This window comes from Sceloporus occidentalis, unplaced genomic scaffold (assembly GCF_023333645.1).
Source record: "Sceloporus occidentalis isolate IW3139 unplaced genomic scaffold, rSceOcc1.0.p SCAF_33, whole genome shotgun sequence".
Lineage (NCBI taxonomy): Eukaryota > Metazoa > Chordata > Lepidosauria > Squamata > Phrynosomatidae > Sceloporus > Sceloporus occidentalis.
Window position 1 is genome coordinate 9,162,377 of NW_028317013.1, and position 20,961 is coordinate 9,183,337.

Consider the following 20,961-nt stretch of genomic DNA (forward strand, 5'->3'; position numbering starts at 1 on the left):
CTGGTCCCTTAAGCGATATAACTTAGTTATTTCAGCATATTTATTTAGCACATTACTAGGATCAAGAAATAATCTTATACAATAATAGTCTAACAGAGTTTGCAGTCTACAAGCACAGATGAATATTACACTCATAAAGCAAGAGGACTATATATAGCGCTATCATATTCAGTAGCACTGTACAATGGATCTGGTACCATCTACAGTTCGGGCTCCTTAATAGAATTTAACTTTTGTATATACCCATGTGCTAGCATTTTGTTTCTATGTTGCGGAAAAATGAATGGGGCATCCAAGGCATGCAGTTGTTTTCAGGATAGTACTGACAGCATTGAGCCCGGGAAGGGGAGCAAATCCAGCAATAAAGCACATCAGACGAAATCCTCAATATGTACTATTTAGTCCTGTTCAGAAAACATTTAAAAATAATACATAGGAAGCCATTAAAAAAAGCACAAAACGGATCCACATAGGATGTAAATGCCTACTTTAGGGTTGTGTTATCCTAGTAAGTAGAACAGAAATGCTTCAGAAGCAGGTCATGGTGGTAATGAGGGGCTGACCTCAGTTGACCTCATGTCACCCCTCCATTCAACAACTTAGACAGGAACTTTATTTAAAGTAACAAGAAGCTTCCACCCCAAATCTGCAAGGACTGTCCTACAGAGACATAATGAGTCCCAGAATATCTCGAAAGCACCCACCAAAACACTTTGTTAAACTAGATTCCAGCATGCATACTTCTTGGGCATTTCGCTTACATGAGACTGATGACAAACATAACTTGCACCCGAAAAATTGTCAGCAGACAACTTCTAATGCAAGTGAATCTGAACAGTAATTTGATCTCATCTGCAGTGCAGATTCCTAGTTACAAATACAGTCTGGCTATCTGCAAACCACCAATTACCGTACCTGGGAACTCTCAGGGTTTTCGCTCCAATCTCAGGCTCACACAGTCTGGAGCTGACTCTTTTATACTCTACATTGATCTGATGATACCTAGAACTCCTAATTAGAGTGTTTACTACGAGTATGTCACCGTTCATATCCCTGCTTTAACGCAGGTGACTCAAATCAGGGCTGATATTAGAGCTATTCGGGCAACACACTTGATGAGTCAATACATGCAATCTTCATGATGGGCTATTAAGGGGTTAATCTCAGGGTCAGCCCATTTACAAAGTTTCCAGTTATCCCCATCAGATATAAAACAAGAGCATACAAAGCCAACCCTGTTATAGAACAGTGTAGCAATTCTCACTTTTGCTGAGACAACATACAATTCCACATGTCCTAGAGGGAAAGGATCTGAAGGATTTCCTGCAGTGTCTGCCATCCTAGCTGGTGGTGCCACAGGGCCAGTTAAAAGATCCACTGGGGTCCCACGCAGTGATAGACACATATAGATTGGGGGATATAGACAATACACAGGACAGGGCTGTGAAATAATTGCCAGAAAAAAAAGGTAGTCTTAAAACTAAAAATAACTGGCCCCGACTATCTTTACATTATGTTATATAGTAAAATACATAAGGCGATCGCCGCCGAGCCACACATTGTCACATACCGTTAGAAAGCAACAGGGGAAATGCACATGAAATCATCTGTTGCTACTGAATCCGTTCACCAACGCAGCGCCTATAGACAGGAGAATCTCTCCAACTAGTACTACATACATTCCATCGGTAAACGCGTTACAATACACAATGCCCAAGTAGTGATATTAAACGCACGTTAACCCGGACCGGTGTTGGGATTCACACCGGCAACTTCACAGCAAGACTCGGCACAATCGGCAAGCACTGCAGAGACGTGCGATAAGCTCTTTACACCCACCTCCTTCTCCCCAGGCTGGCAGCTCAAACACTGCAACGTTTGGCCACTTCACTTCCAGTAGGACCTCAGATTACATCATAGGTCATGTGACTGTGGTAGTCACATGATGCAGGCAGCTACAGCGGAGAAACCAGAGTGGGCATTTGAAAAGAATTTGGGCATTTTTTGTATTTATTTATAGGGATTAGCATCCCATACAGCTCCACCAGTGAAGAATACATTTTAATATGTATGCTTTACTAGTATGGGTGGAAAAACAATATGCCACTTACCTTAAGGAGAAGTTGCAGCAAACTATGCCTTCCATGGCAGCTTGAAGCAATCAGTTTTATGAAAGCACTTCTGCGGAAGTCAGTGGAAGCATTTTCTAAGCATGCATGCGGGTGGTTCATGTTGGAGCTCATGAAATGCTCAATAAGCACCACCTAATCTTAATAATACTGTAACAGGAGGGATGTAGGAAGGAACAAGGCTGATAGAGAGACCACTCTTTTTTTGTGCCACTGTTAACCACTTGAAACGGCCAATCAGAAACTGGGAAGCAGTCCCATTGTCATTTCTCACCAAGCCAGCGCTGGAGCTTTCTGGGAATGAGTATAGCGCAAATGCAGAATCCTTTGTTACGTTTACCAGGGGGACTAAAGAAAAATTGAAAGGAATCGCCTGCATTAAAGTAAATATGATGTCTGGCGTGTTCTTTTAACAACAATACGAATTCAGATACAACTTTAGGACACTGACATGAACTATCTAAATGTTGATGACTTCTCTAGGTGAAGAAAGAAAAACAGTGTTCCGGTTATTTATATTTCATAGGTTTATAAATCATACAGAACATTCAACTTTAACTGATCCTTAGTATTATTATAATTCCCCCTTAAGGACAATGGGTTGTTCTTAAACCCATTAAAAACAATGCATTGTGAGCCCTACATGTAAGGGCTTTGTCTTGAACGGGTTAATATAGAAGCATCGTATTCCTCAAACAAATGGCGTGTGATAAAGGTAATTGTTGCAAACTTTCCAAACTTAGCACACTTTCCCATACCCCGTTCCAGTTTTTCCTTGAAATATTGCAAAGTAGGTGTCATGCAGGGTATGAATTGTTGGTTCTGACACATGAAGGGTTAACCTCCATATGGCTTGTGTTTTCAGACATTCTAGCTTTATTGGGGAGAACCCATTGAGTAACCTGCCATAAAACTGTATTCCCCTGGGTTATTTACATTTGTCTACTGTCACCAGCACTGTGGCTTAAGATGTTGGGCGCCAGTCATTTAGAGGGCACCTCAGGAGGTCTTCATATCTTAACATATATAGCCTGGAAGAAAGACGTGACAGGGGGGGGATACAATAGAAGCATTTAAATAGTTAAATAGAGATAGTTCAGTTAATAGGATAAATACCAGAAGAGGAAGTAGCCTTAAGCTACTTTTGCTACCGGTATGTTATGGTCCATTGGAGCACAGCATTGACTGATATTTAGTCCCCACAAGCTTGTGGGGGACAAATGTTAACCCCTGCAATGCCACGAATGTCTCATACACAATTGTTGCATTGAAGTTGCATTGGGGTTAACGCTGCACTGTCACTCTCATGGAGCGATCAGGCAGCAGGGGGATGTTGTGTCAGGTCCCCACCCCTTTCCTGAAGCTGTCTGTGGCAGCTGAAAACGCAATTGCTGGTTTGCCGGCAATCGCGTTTTCAACTTACAGAATCAAAGGCTCGGGGTGGCTGTGCTGGTCTGCCCAGACATCTGGGCAGCAGCGCCCCCGCGATCCCCACGATTGTGGCAACGAGGGGGCATTTTTTTGGGATGTAACAGGCTGACAAACACCTAGGCGCCAGGACAAAATTCTCAGTCGCCATGGCGACCTGTGATTTGTTGAGCCCTGAATTAAGTGAACCTTTTAAAAATGATGTCAATGTTCCCATGAGAACCGGTATTAGAGCCATTTGGTTAACACGTTTGGCAAGTCACTACATAAAAATCTTGTCAATGGGCTATTAAATGGTTAATATTCCAAGCGTCTCAGGGTCAGCTCATTTAGAAAGTTCCTAGGTATGCTGATGTGACAATAAGGAATGTCTGTATAATTTATCTGCTGGTGTTTCTATGACGTGTAGTTTATTCTTGAATCTTATATCGCAGAAATGGAAGACTCACACTTATAAGTTCAGAGCGTAATGAATTGTGCACCTGTGAACACATCATATCCTATCCTTTTTATATTTGTCTTCTTGTCCTGGCCATTTCCTGTCTTGTTTGTGTGCACTCGTGTCTTTGTACTCAGCTTTTATCTATTTCTGTCTCCCACTAACAATAGGTATTTCCCTTACTACGCTAACTACTGTTTTGAACTATTATTCTTGAAATGAGCTACATATTACTACTTGTACAAAGCTAATACTGTTCATTTATCTTACTGTGCTAAGCATCATTGCCCGTACTTTCTTATCGTCACATTCTGAAAAGTGTGCGTTTCTCTAGACTAATTACCATACCTGGGGACTAAGCGGCTGAACCCTGAGGCTCTTAAATCCTTATTAGACCATAAAAATGGTATTATAGTGACTCCGTAACGGTTCTCACAGTAATCCCAGGTTAAAGGAGTTATCTGTCAAATAATGTTCAGTAAAGCAGGGACAGCTGATCCATCTACAACGGTTCCCTTCCAATTCCATATTAATGTTAATCTTAGGCCATTAAATGTAGTAATTCTTATGCCTCCCAGTGGCCATTGGTGTTTTGTTTTTTTGCATAGGGAGATCATTATCAATACTAAGTCACCCAAAGAACTTAACTAATAGTGTTATTATTACACCTTTTGAGTTTATTAATCATGTGTTAAGTATGTCTGTTTTATTTTTAATCAAAATATTACAAAATTGTACTGTATAATATTTTGAGTTGTATATATGAGTTTTAATGCCCAATATATAATTCTATATGACGGGTCAATATTGATCCATAATGGGAAAGGACCCCTTAACCTAATGTTTAGTTTTTTTCTTGATACAGTGCTCTGTACCAGGCCTGGTCATCTGGCACAACGGGCAAATGCCTGGTGGGTCGCTGGCTTATAGCACCCCAAAGTCACCTGATTTGGTGCTCCAGCAGCGAATTGGGTGCTGCAGTGTAAAAAGTAACCGTTGGGAAACACGCGGCCACACTTGCAAACTCAGGTAGTTTAATCTTATGTTCAGCAAGTTTCCCCAGGAACAAAAGCATGCATAGATCATGGCCCCCTCTGGAGAGATACCTACATTAAGTTGACTATGACGCAGACAAATAAAATAGAATAACGGATGAGAGAAAAAAAAAACCCTTTATTCACAGAAAAGAATTTAAATAGTATTAGATTTGTTATATTAGTTTTTATTTATACTTCTGGATTGCTGTTTGTACTAATTAACATAAAAATTCATGTCACTTTTTTATTTTACAGCATTTCATAAAAGCAAACACAAATTCCCAAATAAAGTTAAAAAGCAAATTTGTAAAATAATTGTTCTGGTCACAACTGAAATGTTACTATAGTAACAATAGATTTAATGATTGCAATAAAATAGGCATAAAACTATATCTTAATTAGACTCATAACTGCCTATGGTCATTGTACAGCTATGATTTTATATATCATACTAACGGGACACAGCATACTTGTCATTCTAAAACCTTTGAGTGTAAGGACACTCTTTTCCCCCCAGGCAGTTCTGTAGTATTGCTATAGGGAATTATATATAGATATCTATAGATATATATGTATATATCTATAGATATATATATATAGATATATATATATATATATATATCTATAGATATATATATAAAATTTGCTTTGAGTGCGTATTTTCTACTTTAATAAATGCAGAATTTAATAATTAAACCATAAATAGGTTTATGTACATTGTTGTGGTTTAGCTAATAAATGTGAGGCTTTCCTCGTTAATGGAAGACTCATGGATACACTAACACATACAAGACTTCTGTAAGGAGGTAAGGTTTGCTACAGGAACAAATTTAGAACATTAACTTGTGGCGACTATGGATGATGTGACAACACTCTTATTTCTCATGTCTTTAAATTTCCCAAATGTCCCACTGCGTACAGGACAGTGCCAATTTTTTTAGGCAGTGAAAATCATGGGCCAACTAGGGTAATCAAAGATTTACCTGTAACTGTGCCACTGAGCTGTAGGATCGACTGTGGTCGGTGTGTTTGCGGCATAGACTTTAGAGACCTCATGTGGCTGCTTCATGACCTATTGACGTGTACAGTCAGAATATGGCACCACATCCTGAATTTATGCTTCAACAGTTCACAAGGAGCAGTAAGTTTTACTTTTCTCCTTTTAAGGACCTGAATCTGACTGCCCCCCCCCCCCATCAAAGCCGCCACCATTGGGGCACCACAAATGTTGGAGGGTATATAGAGTATGTTAGTAGCCAAGTAATCTCATAAAAGAAAAATCTAATTGTACTAATTGGATTCGGGTCTTGGGGTCTTGACCTGGAGAACCGGAGGAGCAGCGCTCACCCGGAAATCTCTGGGTCAGACCCGGAGAGTTCCCAGGTATGCATGTAAGTCAATCTACTGTGAAATGTCTTACTGTTCTAAATGTTTAGTCTTGGGTGAGTCAGTGCTTTTTATTATTATTCATTTTTAAAGACATGGAAGTCATAAAATACAATGCTTTTCTTAAACCGACAAAGTTATAGCAAAGAATACAAATGCAGGTAGGTAGGCGGTTGAAAGGATGAATGTTGATTGCCATATTGGAAGCAAGATGAATTAGGTCTAAAATGTTTGGCAATACTGCCCAAAATTCTGTTTGCATGTTGTGCTGTTCACTCCGATTTTCATATGTTCTACGCAAATGTTCACGATCCTCATATATCTGCTATGCCCAGCTAGGTGCACGGGATGGTTCTTCCGCATTGTGTTTCCGGACTGTGGTTCCTTCGCTGTATGGGCACTCCGTGTGTTCTTGCGTGTGATCTGTCCATGTACACTGTTATTGCCCTTCTTTTGTAGCGCGTTGGCGCACTGTGTATCGCCTATATGGATTCTTTTTCCCTCCCCTTCCCCTCCCTTTTTTCCTTTCTGTACCCCTTCCCTGCATTATTTGAAAATTACAATAAAATTCTGATTTACCCTAAAATGTTTGGCAATTTTCTCAGTACCTACATTTGTGAATGAAATAAATTTTGTAACAAGAATAACTTTCTTCTGCTGCAGTATTATCCACTGAGCCAGTGGATCTCTGCAGAAAAGAGATAATGTATTGTTTTGATGGCCAAATCTTTTACATTATTCTAGTACCCATAAGAATGATAAGCAGATAAAAATCATTAACTTTTTTAGACTGCTGCTTTTTTTGGTATTGCATGGTATAATGTAAGCAGCCTTAACAGATGTTTTAACCTTTCAACGCAGGTTAGATGGTTTCAGTCTTTCCTCTTGCAGACTTACAGCTCATGGGTGGCACGGTGAGACCTGGGTACCTTGTCTGAATCTGAATTTTGAATAAACTGGAAATAAAACTGCACAACACGTTCAAATCCTTCAAATGAAATTCTTTCGTTCAGTCCATGGATTCTGTGTGAATACATACATTGGCGAAAATAAACAGAAATGTCTGTACAAAATAACAAGGGCCTTTGTGTGGCCCAACATTATAATTCCTTCTCACCTCTTGCTATAAAACACGTGGTAATAACAAGATCTAACATAACAAGACATAATAATCCCGCTTTCTGCCTACACACAAATCAAAAGTTCTTATTCCCTCCTTTCTTTTAAAAATATTTTTTACAAACCGTACGCTAACACTGTGTCTTCTGAGTATTTTCAGCAAACAACACTCCAAATAAATGTCAAGACAAGAATAGATTTTTTAATAAATCCCATAAAATATCCTCTGGCCCGACACTGCCACTTAGTGGTCACACATGGGGTTAAGTATAAACACTGATTCTCGTTCTACCAGAGATTTCAGTTTCCCTTATGTGAAATAGTAAAAGTAAAAGCATCAAATATAAAAGTTGTACTTATGTATTTATTATGTCCCATCCATCACTCTGTCTGTACCCCCTCCCATCCATCACTCTGCCTCTGTCTCCCCTCCCATACACCACTCTGCCTCTCTCCCCCCTCCCATACACCACTCTGCCTCTCTCCCCCCTCCCATACACCACTCTGCCTCCTGTCAGCAACAGGAGGTTCACAAGACACCAGGGTGTCGGGTAGAGAGGCAGAGTGGTGTATGGGAGGGGGAGGCGGCCGAGTGGTGTATGGGAGGGTGGCTCTCTACCCGACACCCTGGTGTCTTGTGAACCTCCGTTGCTGACAGGCACTTCCACTGCAGCTTCATAGAAGCCCCAGCGGAAGTGAAGGGGAGTAACCGAGGCTGTCTGTGCGCATCGCGCAGACCCCCACTAGCTGACACCAGCCGGTGGGGGTATGCACGATGTGCACAGACAGCCTCCGTTACTCCCCTTCACTTCCGCTATGGCTTCTACATCATGTGCTGGCGCTGCATCGTAAAAGCCCCAGCGGAAGTGGAGGGGAGAGACAGAAGTTGTCTGTGCGCATTGCACCGACACGAACCGGCTGACAGTGAGGGGAATCCAGGTCCCCTGCAGCATTGTGGGGGATCTGGATTCTAGTGTTATAATCCGATCTCTGTTTGAGGTCGGATTATACAAGGAGAGGAGTTTTTCAGAGCATTTGCTCTGAAAAAAACCTCTTTTTATAATCGATAAAAATCGATTCAAATAGTCGAATCGATAATGAAAATCGTTGTCAACGATTTTCATTATCGATTATTATTGATTTTACTGATTAGTTGTTGCAGCCCTACATTCCACTGAGTTGCGCCACTATGTCAGAATACGTCGCTGTAAGTAACCATAAGGTACCTTCCTACCTGCTTATATCCTCAGGTTTCATAACTACAGGGCTGAATCGGTAGGTGCTGTCAGTCAGGTTCACAAAATGGCGGCTGTCAGTATTTCCAACACATACACCTGTAAAAAGAAACAATGTTTCTACATTATGATAAAACAGTGACATTGCTTGCAGTAGCTTTCCAGTCATAAAATAAAAATGTCAATGTTAGGGTTTATTTAACCACTTGCAGCCTATATTCTTTGCACTGACTGGCGTCATAAGACTCTGATTTGTAAGTTTCCAATATCAGCAAGAACCAGCATTGCTTTTAAATCATTGCCACCATATTTGTGAAAGAAATTCACAAGAAAAAATAAATAAATAAATAAATATATATATATATTGTGGCAAGGTAACGGAGTCTGTCTATATCAATGGCAGGTTGGAGCGCTCTATATTCCCAGCATGAGGGGGTTAATTGATGGAAGTAAGCAGGTGGATCCAATTAACCTGCACTGAGATGTATAAAGGGCGGCATCGCCGGCTTTCTGCTGTCCAATCTCCTCTAACAGCTTCCGGCATGAAAGCAGGCATTAATAACATGTTCAAGAGGTCCCTCTAACCGTTTAAAAAAAAAATAATATATATATATATATATATATATATATATATATATATATATATAAAATAAATAAATAATAATTTATATATATTTACATCCCATTGCCCTAGCGCAACATCTACCCAGTATAACCCTCCTGCCCCCCATTCACAACCCCCAAACCCGTCTGCCATAAGCATAAAGATTCTACAAAAAATGTACACCTTATAGTATGTTCCCTATAAGTGCTGGGAAACTATGGAAAATCTATATAAATTAGGTATTTCTGAAATCAGGACACCTGAGGGGATTTTCCATCACTTTGCCTAATTTTATGAGGATTCAGAGGGAACATTTATAAAAAAAAAAAATAGGTGTTTTTTTTCTAATTTTCGTTAGTTTTTACTAAATTTCTCATTTCAAACGAAAGCTCTATCTCTCCTTGAAAAAAAACAATATATAGTTTACATGGGTACACTATTAGCAGCAAAAGAGAATAATCGCTGAACCGACAAAAATGGCAAAATTGCTCCAGGACGTGAGGTACCAAAAACCCCTGGGATTGAAGGGGTTAAAGAAAGCTACAATAAACCACATTTTGCTAAGGTGTTAAAATGCAGTTAAATGGAGTTTTATTGAACAGAATTATGTTCTGTTACTTATTCCCCTCCTATCTCCTGCACCTTCGACATGTTTATCATTTATTTGATGACTCTTTTGTAAAAAAAGAAAAAGCAACATCTCAATACAATCTTTTTTTTCCATTATTTTTACATCTGGATAATAATTCAGAAACGGACTCACCTGGAGCTACCGGGGCTCCTGAGAACACAGCTTGAATGGTGCATTTCAAAGTTTGGTATCCAAAGTTCTCGTCACCGTAAGGACTAACTGGAAGGGGATCGAATGAGTTTACAACAGAAAGTACAACTCGCTCATCCCTGATCGTGTTCCTCACAATGTCAAGTGCCTTGTATTTCAAAGAGAAAAGAATTAACTTTGTGACATATGTCAGAGTATTCAGCAATAAAGCAGGCGATTATTAAAATATAAATGGTGTATCAAAACGGCAAGAAACTCCTTGGTGGACATGTTTATAGGATTGGAAAAAGGACATATAAAGAAATCTCCCATACTTTCTTACCTGCTTTACTGTTTGTGCAGGGTGAAGTCTAAAATTAATGGTCGCTCTGGCGGTGGGTGGGATCACATTGGACTGTAAGGAGGAAATGGATTAATTGTGTATCTTAAAACTACAAATGAATATCTATATTCTTTTTAGATATTGACATAAGCACTAAGAGAATGATATTCAAATTTAAATTGAATTACAGAAATGGAGACCCGGAAAATAACCTAACATAGAATATATATTTATTATATTTATATATTTATTACAGAGCATTTATAAACAGGACTGCTGAAGGTTCTACAACCTTTTTCTAGCACAATGATAATTAGTACAAAGGGAGAGTGTCAGGATTGTGAACCTCAGTTCACATAAATCTTAGATCTGGATCATAATACAGCTAAAAGCATTGTTGTGTACATTACTATGCTGCTATGTGGAGCAACATACTTCTCTTTGGTGCTGCACTAGGCCTGACCAAGTGCTGCACCTCCAGCCACCCCTCCAAGACTGCCATTCTTTCCGCCATTGACATCATACCTATGTGCTACACATCAGGAATATTTCAGTGTGACTTCTCAAATCATATTCCAGCCATTGTCATTGACAATATAATCCAATCTGGTGCCTGCACTCATGAGATCCGCAAAGATTTGTAAGATTCTTTTTTACACATTTCTATTAACATCTTAATGAGTTTAGCAATATCATCACAAAGGCACTTCTCTAGTTTATATGTCGAACAAAGGTAAGTCTGAGCAGGCTAAACATAAGAACATCTTTGAACAGTGTCAATGAACATGTATGGATTAGCTAGCTTTAGCAAGCCAATTTTTTTTCTAATAAAGCAAAAGATGTAACAGTACGCTAGGAAAGTGATATGGGGAGCCCCTTGGTGATCTGGAAGGATGACTGAAATTTAACTATATCATTATTGAATTTTGATAAATGGATCAAGACCTTTTTTGGGGACTTTCTTGTTACTAAGCGTTCCTGAGCATAGCAACTAGAGCATTTAAATACTATCATAACACCTTGATGGCAGTTGTGCTGTTTTTGGTTAATTAAATTAATATTATGCTGCTATTTAAAAAACATTCATTATAATCTGTGGAATGAGCCCGCTACTCTGTTTTTACTGCTATTATTAATTTTAATGCCAGTACAACAAACCTCAGAAAGGGCAGTAGTCTGTGGCATCAGTGCTGCAGCTTATTCTACAAGTGGCTTTTTATTTCTTACTTACAGGTAACAAATGTATATTAAAGTAATTACAAAATATTCTAATATGCACTCTTCATTGGTGGGCCTCCATGGTACACCAGAATCACTCTGAATAACCAATTGATGAGCAAAAAACCTTACAAAAAGATATGAAAACTGTGAAAAGGGCCTGTAGAAGTCCAGAAGGACCATGCCAAACAGCTCACCGTCTTTCTTTGTGCGGCCTGGTATACATGGCAGGAGGGTGATTAAAAGGACTTAATGTCATCCATCATACCTCCTGGGTACATCATTAGCAGTGGAGGGATTTTACATGTTAATAGCAGCAGTTTTTACTAATTCATGATGAAACGTTTTGGCTGATCAGTCAAGTATGTTAGGTGCTTACTACTTCTGAGTATCCAATGGTTTCCAGAACATTTTCAGTTTTAGAATAAACGTATTAGTATCTAATCCAAATATTTATTTGGTGTGTTGCAGATAGGTTGTGTTTAATGTATGGGCGATGGTTCTTTGCTCTATTTTTGTATGGGATGTTATAGTTGAGTAGCGGGGGCTTTCTGGACTATGCGGTATTCGTTTCTTGATTCATTTCAATCAGCTCCTTTCCCACAAAGAGCTATTCCGACTATTTATCCCGCCTGAATGTATCTCTTTTAGCACTGGAAGGGGTACTCATTCCTAGTAAAGTCATATGAGCTGTGGTCTTTTCCTCCATTGTCAAGGACCTCCATGCAAAACATCCCTTAAGTAGTGCAATGCCATTCCCATGATGCTCAATATCAATAGGCTCTGCAGAGCACCCCAAAAGTATAGTATAGGAAGTCTGTGCCAATGGATGCCTGCTCTTGCTTGACCAGTAAGTGGGACATTTTTCCCATGAGGCCTGTACCAATACCTACTTGCTGTACAATCTGTGAAACTGAGTTCGTGTGCCCCATGAACAGACCATATAAATTACTATTGGTCAGTAATTGACTGAAGAGTAAAGACAGACCTAAAAAGGTGTATGTTGACACTCTATGCCTCCTACAAACTATACAAACCATCACTGTGAGACTTCCCAAATATGCTTTGTTGTTACGAAGGGATCCTCACATTAAAAAAGTCTGAAAATCAATATAAACTGTTGCTCTAATGATCACTGTAAATTCATCATACTGACGGTTCCCCTATCTTTTCACAACGGAGGAGTTTTATGAGAGAACGAGAAGACTAATTTCACCTTGATTCCTGCGTTAAACATGGTAAGGGCGGTAGTTGTGCGAACCATGGCATTGCTGGAAGGTGTTCGCTCCAGAATCCTAAATTTCAAAATCCTTATTTTAATTTTGGCAAACTGTATCATCAACATTTTTTTTGTAAAGCATCAACTATTCCACTATTGTTGTACAATTTAATGAGGTTGACAATTTAATGAGGTAAAGCAATATGCAAGCTAAAAAGGTTCAAGGCAAAGTGAAAAAAAATATACTGTATATAGGCATAATAACTTTAGCTACGTATTACAGGAAATTATGGGCATATTGTTTAAGTATAATTATTTCGTTTTAAGAAACAACTTCATTTTAATCTGCTAGCCTAAGTAAAGCATTTTAAAGGAAAAGCATGCATTTATGATAAGATTTTTTTTCTGACCTGCTAATGACTGGTGAGAATAACCACAGATTTGCCATCAACACATTCAATGGGAAGACAAACTGAAAGATAGAAAGGTGCTCTATTTTAGTAGAGTTTGCAAAATACAAAGTGTAACAATGTACTGTATAAAATTTCCATTATGTGATTAGGTATAGGTTAGACCTTACCTCCCCAGCAAGCTGCTCGAACATGGAAGACTCTGGGCCTTCACCAAACATATTGGGCATAGGATTCTGCTCCAGTCTGTACAGCGGCGAGGGAAATGCAATTAGATAAATTACATTTGGGAAGTGTGTAGCATGCGCATACTTTAAGAATTACCTAAATGGAGCATCTTTATGCAATTATAAAAGTGATCTAAAGTGTTCATAAAAACAGAATATGGATAATGTATAATTCACAAACAAACATAAAAGTCTCTTCCCGACTCCATCACACCATTCCACATCCTTAACTAAATAAGGAGAGATGCAACTGCCGGGTAGCAGTGGAGGTTGTCTGCATGCGTCGCACAGACGTCTACAAGCCTCCTCCACTAGACACCAGGGAGTCTGAAGCACGGGGAGCAGTCTGGGGATACATTGGTGAGTCTGGGGGGGCAGGGTGGCATATAGAGGGCTATTAGGCATATCTGAGGGCAGAATGGCAAATAGGGGGCTATGAGGCATAGAACCTTACATAGCAAAAATTCCCATGTCTTTGAATGGAGGAGCTTCACGTCTCCCCCCCCCCCCCCATATATCCCTAGTGATCCCTAGGAATTCAACCTCTACTCAACTATAACATATTTGTCATTTGCAGGTGGCATGCTTTTTAGAAAACATAAAATACAAACTAAAGAATGGCATGTAGAGTGTGCTTAGGATAGTGTGTGATTTCACCTGGACACGGCTGCAGAGAGGATCCCAATGCTGGACTCTGGGGGAGGCATGGAGGAATGGCCAGGTTGTCTGTCAACTGTCAAGTTCAAAGTAATAGAACCTTTCTCTGTAGTTCCAACCCTGGGGATATCGATGATGATGATATAGAAGTCAACGTGAGTGGCAAAACAACCAGACTAGAGGCTGTGCATAAAACTACAGCTAGTATTAACAATGGTAACTAGAGGGTTTTAGTTTACTTTACTGAGAGGGTGATGGACACATGGAACAGCCTCCCAGCAAAAATAGTAGAGGTTAATACAGCGAAGAACGTTTAAACATGCATGGAATAGCCATATGGCTATTCTGATTCTAAGAGATCACCAAACACTGAATCTAAGAAAATACCAAAGATCTGCTATCAAATTCTACGTTTCCATGAGACATGTTCCTCAAAGTGGACATGTTACTTTCCCATTGATGTGCTGGTTCTACTATATCTTTAAATGGACTTATTAAAACTACATTGATATTTCTACAGTGTATTTGTTCACAAGGAACTATTTTAATTTAGTTATACCAGAAGCACCAGGTATCCCTTTAAGGAGAAAATATGTTGTTGTGTCAGTAAATACGGTACTCTCAGTAATTGTACAGCAAAACATGAAATCCATTACTTTTTCTTTCAAAGCAAGTATTCTACCTACAGAATACTGAAAATGCTCCTTCTGAGCAATAGACAATTAAACCTTGTTTCTCTGGAATAAGGGTTAACCATTATCTTAACATTTTACTAGATAATGGCAAAGTCCAAGAGAACATTAAACTTTAATCGTATGTCCAAATGTTCACCCTATGATATAATAAACATCATAGCCAACGGAAAAAAAGCAGTGTCAGAAACACAAAGTCATAAAAAGCCCTGTCATTCTAACTATAGTTAACATTCATAGTAAGCATCCAGATTTAGTTTAAAGTGGTAGTGATATATATCTGTAGTGGTATTTAAACGTAAGCTAAAACCTTTACCATGGCATGCCTTTTCAAATTATTTGATATCATATTAGCCAGCAGATTCTATACAGGGCATTTTACCCTATACATAGTGTTGAGTCATTTTATCTGCAATAGTAACTTTATTTTCATGTGCAGCAAATTACTTACAGGGCAATAGGTCTTCGTATGCCTTGAATAACACCATCTAAGACGGCCAGCCCTTCATCCAATACAAATGCTAACTTTATTCCTTGGGACTGCAACTTCTCAACAATCTTCATGGCTCCTTTGTGTCCAGATACCTACAAAAGGCATTTGAGAGGGTTTAGCGATGAACCCTTTGTAGCACTCTCTGAATTTCCTACATATAAAAAATATTTGGACAGAACATTCAATGCGGGGTCATACGAGTGATCCGTAAGGGACATCCCCATATCCCTCTCGTTATGTCCTGACTACCCACTAATTCCTGCTCTGAGATTCTTTTTTTTATGTAACTAACTTGAAATAATAAATCCATATTTTTGTGCAAGCCATTCTCTCCCTCAGGGTCCACATGTAATATTTAAGCTTTTAACATACTCCCAACAGAATTGTCGGTATTCACACATTACCTCTTCATCATGTCCTATTCCTATGTAGAAGGGACGACGGGGTTTGTAACCTCTCTTCAGCAAGAATTCAAGAGCTTGAAGAATTCCCTGGAAAAATCGAAGAAACCAACGATGAGCTTTTAGTAATTAAACATTTTCAATGGTAAAAAGTATTTCTAAAGAGGTGTTAGAAAGAGTGATCACTGGCATAAACTTTTTGAGCACTGGGAATCAGGGCACAATTTTTTGTCATCGAAAGCTGGGAAAATATTTGTAGATTTGCTATAGGTAGATTGGTAACAACTTTATGAACTGTTTACACTATAGGAGAACCTATACCTTTTCAGGACAAGTGAAGCCATTTAAAGATATCTAATTTAAGATAAACTGTCAGGGTGGTAACTTTCATAGGGCAAGAGGGGCCGTTAGCTAAAGGGCACACTTTAGCCAGCACCTACCATAATATCTCGGGCAATATACGCAGGTAGACATTGTCATCAGATAGCAGTGATGTAACACAAATGTAAAAGTAAAAATATTTTTTAAAAAGTAAAACCAATAACATTAATAATATAAAAAAGTTTTTAACTAACAATTACCAACCAGGATATCAGTTGACTTCCAACTCAATGCTGTTGAAGATTTTTTAATTTCTTTTTTTTTACCCTTTCAATGCTAGTGTTCCCTGTGGGGACTAAAGACACAACCTTTAACCCCTTCTCAAGCCAGGGTTTAAACCTGCACAAAATCGCTCTTATGGAGTGATTTTACAGCATATTTAAACATATTTACTCTGGTATAACATACAGCAGCTTTTTAGATCTCTTGAAAAAAAGACTAAATTGTACATATTATATCAGAGATTTTACTGAGGATTGACCACAAGTTCTCAATGGGATTAAGGTCTGGGGAGTTTCCTGGCCATGGACCCAAAATATCCTCTTGGGGTAGGGCTGAAATGCAGTGGAAATGTGTTTTTGGGATTAAGTTGATTTTCATGGCAAAAGAGGGACTTTGCAATTGATTGCAATTCATCTGATCACTCTTCATAACATTCTGGAGTATATGCAAATTACCATCATCTAAACAGAGGCAGCAGACTTTGTGAAAATGAATATTTGTGTCATATCCGTCACAGTATATTTATGCTATAGAGTGCGGTTATACAGTATATACATATAGACTGCCCAGAAAGCCCATGTAGGTTATAGTAGCAACAAACTGCACAGGTAGACGGACATAATTGCCCAAGAGTAAAAACTATAGGTAGGAAACTCACATATCCAAAAGTATGACAACCTAATAATGGCTATTTAAATAAATGAATATCCAAAAGTATGACAACCTAATAATGGCTATTTAAATAAATGAATGTACCTGTGTGTGTTTTGTTATTTAGTTAGGAGAACCACCATTAACACCACAATCACTGATCAGTTGATGCCACAACAGATTTTTAATTCATGTGTACAGCTAAATAAACAAGAATTCCACTGTAACCCCCAGAAGATGGCTGTGATTGGATAAAGTTCAGATTACCTTTTTTTTGTTAACTATAGAATAACATGAATAAGATAAAACTGCATTTCACACTTACAATCACAGAGTTTTTGTCATCGAGGGTTCCCCTTCCATAGATATACCCATCAAGCTCACCGCCATCAAAAGGTGGCACCTCCCAGCCTTCGTGAGTAGCTGGCACAACATCCAAGTGGGCAAGAAGCATGTATGGCAGTAGTTGTTTGTCTGTGCCTTGAATGGTGAAGAGATGACTATAGCCTCCAACAACCTCATGCTTAATCAAATCAGAAGAGAACACTCGAGGAAAAACTGGTAAGGAAAGAGGAAAAAAAAAAAGGTAAGGGCTTTCATTTGTTTCTTTTGTTGGAAGAATGTATATTAAAGTATGCCGAGAGTAGTTTGATATGCATTTTTTATAGCAGGAGTGCCAGTGATATTAGTCTGTCCCTTTAATGATAGATTTTTGATACAGTCAGGAAGAATTTCTCTGACCTTTTTCTTAAGGGCGTAATTGGGCATTGCATCAATGTGTGTGATTTGTCCTCTTCTGGATCAACAGCAGGGTTAAGCTTGATAGCCTTGTGTCTTTTTTTTTTTTTTTTTTTAACATTTCAACATTACAAAATAATGCAAAAGGGCTCCCCATATACCAGCTAAAAAATGAAGCTCAAATGTCCATTTAGGAATAGCCAAAATCAGTGGCCTTAACCATGATACATTCCCAGAGCACTTTCAATAGGAGATCAAAAGGAGGGAGTTAAAATAGAGGGAACTCGGGCCAATGTAAAAGAAACCATGTTTGTATAGTGAGTCAACACCTCATGGTACAAATGAGTGGTCAGTGTGCACAACTCTTTAAATATAGTTTCATTTATGAATTTAAACTCATCTGTCCATAGAACTTTGTTCCAGAACTCTGAAATGACCTATTCTGAAAAAACAATCATCCACCTTGCTATTCCACCATGAATCCCTGGTTTGCTCAGTGTCGTCGTGATGGCAGTCATTGACGCTGACCTGGATGAATTTACAATTTGCTCTTTATCAGTTTTTAGTTGGATGGACAGTGCTTGGAAGATTGACAAAAGTGTCAAATTTTTACTACATTTTATATAGACCGTTTAATTTATCTTAATATATCTTTGGAGTCAGAAAGCCATAAAAATTAATGTTTAACATTCTCTAGACTGATATGAATCAACATGTCTTCAGGGATGGTTTTTCAGTGTGGAATGATTTGGCTCTGGAACCTCTGGGATGAGTTTCCTATTAGGACAATAACTTTTCACATCTGAAGATCGTACTCTGATTATTGAGCACCTCAAATAAACAAATAATGCCCCATACTTGGGTGCGATCTGTTCTTTGTATTATTACAACCTACAGAATAACCTGAACAACATTTTTGTGGAAAACACAATAAATCAAGAGAAGTTTCTTGTTATTCCGTAGTCTTTACTACTTTTCCAAATGTATGCTTGTATGGATTGAGAGCACTAGAAAAACAAGTTAAGTTGGCAATGAACTGATACCTTTTTTGATATACTCTCCAAACTCAGCAAGAGCCGTGGTGTTCTGATGATCCTCCGAGAAAGAGACAGTGGGAATGCGAATTGCACCTAGAAAAACCATGAAAAGGAATACCTATATCAGATTGCAGATCGCGATACATATCGTCAACATTTCAGATGTCCAAATTGGGACAACTGTGTTTGGAGGTCTAGAAAGAGGCAGCGGGTAAGGGTTGGGAGTTGCATTGGCGGTGAATGCTGAATCAAAGACCTCCAGTGATTTTACAGTGCCAGTAAACAAACTGTTATGAAAAACATAAAAAACTGGGAAAGACGATGGTGTCTACTTCTAAAACTGCCTGCTGGACTAATAGCCCCTAGAAGTCCGTACAATATCAGCCAAAAACAACAGGGTGAAAAAATTAACTGGCATAAAGTTTAAAACAAAGAGTCAGGGGATGCAGTTGGCTGGATGCACCTCCTTGCACCTGATGGCTCTGCTGAACGTTGCATGCAGCGCTCTATTTAGACCCCGGGGCACATGCGAGTTTAATTGGACCACCTTCCTGCCACCATATCTGCCCTTGAAACATGATGAATAATTTGCATGGGTACAGTAAAAATAAACAAAATGGGAATCATAGCTAAAACAACATATAAAACAAACAAAAAAAAGGCTCTAGGCTTTTGGGTGTGCAACACCCATAGTAAAGGGGTTGTTATGTATTCTTCTATAGTGGGGTGTCCTTTTAGGGATAATCTAGCACAAAATAGCTTTCATGACTATTTAGTTACGCTAATTTCTTACATATCTGAAGTCTCTTAATATCACAGGTAAATGAAAGAATCCAGTAAGTCAGAAGTGTAATAAATGCTCCACTGATAACCACAACCCTTTCAAAAATCATGCCTTCTCTATTCATACTGATTTGTCCAGAGATGAATGCTTATATAAAAACACTGATAAAAATGAACGGCGGTGAGCATTCCACATGTGCTAGTTATATTGCCTATACTATAACATCTTCCATTATAAAAAAAACACACAAGCTAATGTCAGACCAAGTTTATGGTATGAACGGCTATGGTAGATGTTTACTGACATTAGAAGTACCATCATGCTCTGACTGATGGGATTCTTTACTATAGAGTTTATGAGCACATTCATGATCCACTGACCTCTCAGAGTTTCTGTCAGTTGTCTTCTCTCATCCTCCCCAAGCTGAGCTCCTGGGGCTCCTTCGCTCTCCCAGACCCCCACACTCTCAGGAAGGGTGTAAGTCCTGATCAGCAGTACTGCCACTAAAAGCCCCAACCCAGCCACAGTTGACCACACCAGGGGTCCCACCAGAACCTTACAGTTCACCCGGTCCATAGCAAAGCTTTAAGGTGTGCAGCCAGCTCCCATCCAGCCAAGAGTACCTGCGCGATATCAGCAGGTCACTTGACTTCTGTAGTCACATGGTACTAAAAGATAAGTCTGCAAAACATATTTACTATTACAATTGTTGCCTTGGGTAGGCATTACTCTAGTCAGGGTAGTAACTGACCGAATACAATAACTTCCCCCAAAAGCTCGAAATGTCTTGCTTGGGGCTTGCTACAGCATTGCTGTGTAACTATGCATTCTGGGAGTTGTAGTTTCATTTGCACGTGACTGTCACAGGCAGCAAACTCCTCCTCCACCCTCCATAGTGAAGTCAAAGCCTAACAGCAACACATTGAGAGTAGAGCTGTAACCCCTTCATGACCAATGACTTTTCATAACTAAATTGCTTAAAGAATAAGGCAGTTTTTTCGGTTTTTACACTTTTTGCTATATAGGTTTCAGTCATAATTTCCTACCTTCTCATTTAGGTTAACCTTACTAATCATGTATTGTTTTATTCAGGACAGGTAGGCCCAGTTTGACCTCACAACATATGACAACTATACATAACCTATGTAAATTAATTACTCTATAGTGTTATGATGGGGATGACGACCAGATTAGGTCACTGGCAATTGATTCATGACACTGATCAGTGACCTAAAGTGGCATTAATCAGTGACCATATAACATTTTATTAGGTAAAAAATGTAAATATACATTGTAAAAAGTAGATCTCTAGTAAGTGAAAAGTTGAGGCCACTGACATTGATCAGTGAGA

The 20,961-nt window shown here is 38.9% G+C and overlaps 1 protein-coding gene across 1 annotated transcript; it reads right to left on the bottom strand.

The window, feature by feature from the left end:
- Positions 1–7,312: 7,312 nt before the first annotated feature.
- On the bottom strand, positions 7,313–20,186 carry LOC149298410 (N-fatty-acyl-amino acid synthase/hydrolase PM20D1-like). Its single transcript, XM_089487574.1, has 13 exons — positions 19,991–20,186; positions 18,833–18,919; positions 17,377–17,609; positions 15,801–15,887; positions 15,355–15,488; positions 14,212–14,331; positions 13,498–13,573; positions 13,328–13,389; positions 12,915–12,993; positions 10,481–10,552; positions 10,141–10,306; positions 8,773–8,872; positions 7,313–7,442 (listed from the first exon to the last, which is right to left on the bottom strand). Exons 1-13 carry the CDS (start codon positions 20,184–20,186, stop codon positions 7,313–7,315), a joined length of 1,542 nt encoding a protein of 513 aa, XP_089343700.1.
- Positions 20,187–20,961: the final 775 nt, after the last annotated feature.

What these genes read in the sequence shown, in the direction of transcription:
- LOC149298410 (XM_089487574.1), bottom strand. Translation starts at nt 20,186, where the DNA reads ATGGACCGGGTGAACTGTAAGGTTCTGGTGGGACCCCTGGTGTGGTCA. An exon ending in ATGACAAAAACTCTGTGATT is followed by an intron (nt 15,888 to 17,376) that starts GTAAGTGTGAAA and finishes CGATTTTTCCAG; the next exon opens with GGAATTCTTCAAGCTCTTGA. An exon ending in TCGAGCAGCTTGCTGGGGAG is followed by an intron (nt 13,390 to 13,497) that starts GTAAGGTCTAAC and finishes TCTATCTTTCAG; the next exon opens with TTTGTCTTCCCATTGAATGT.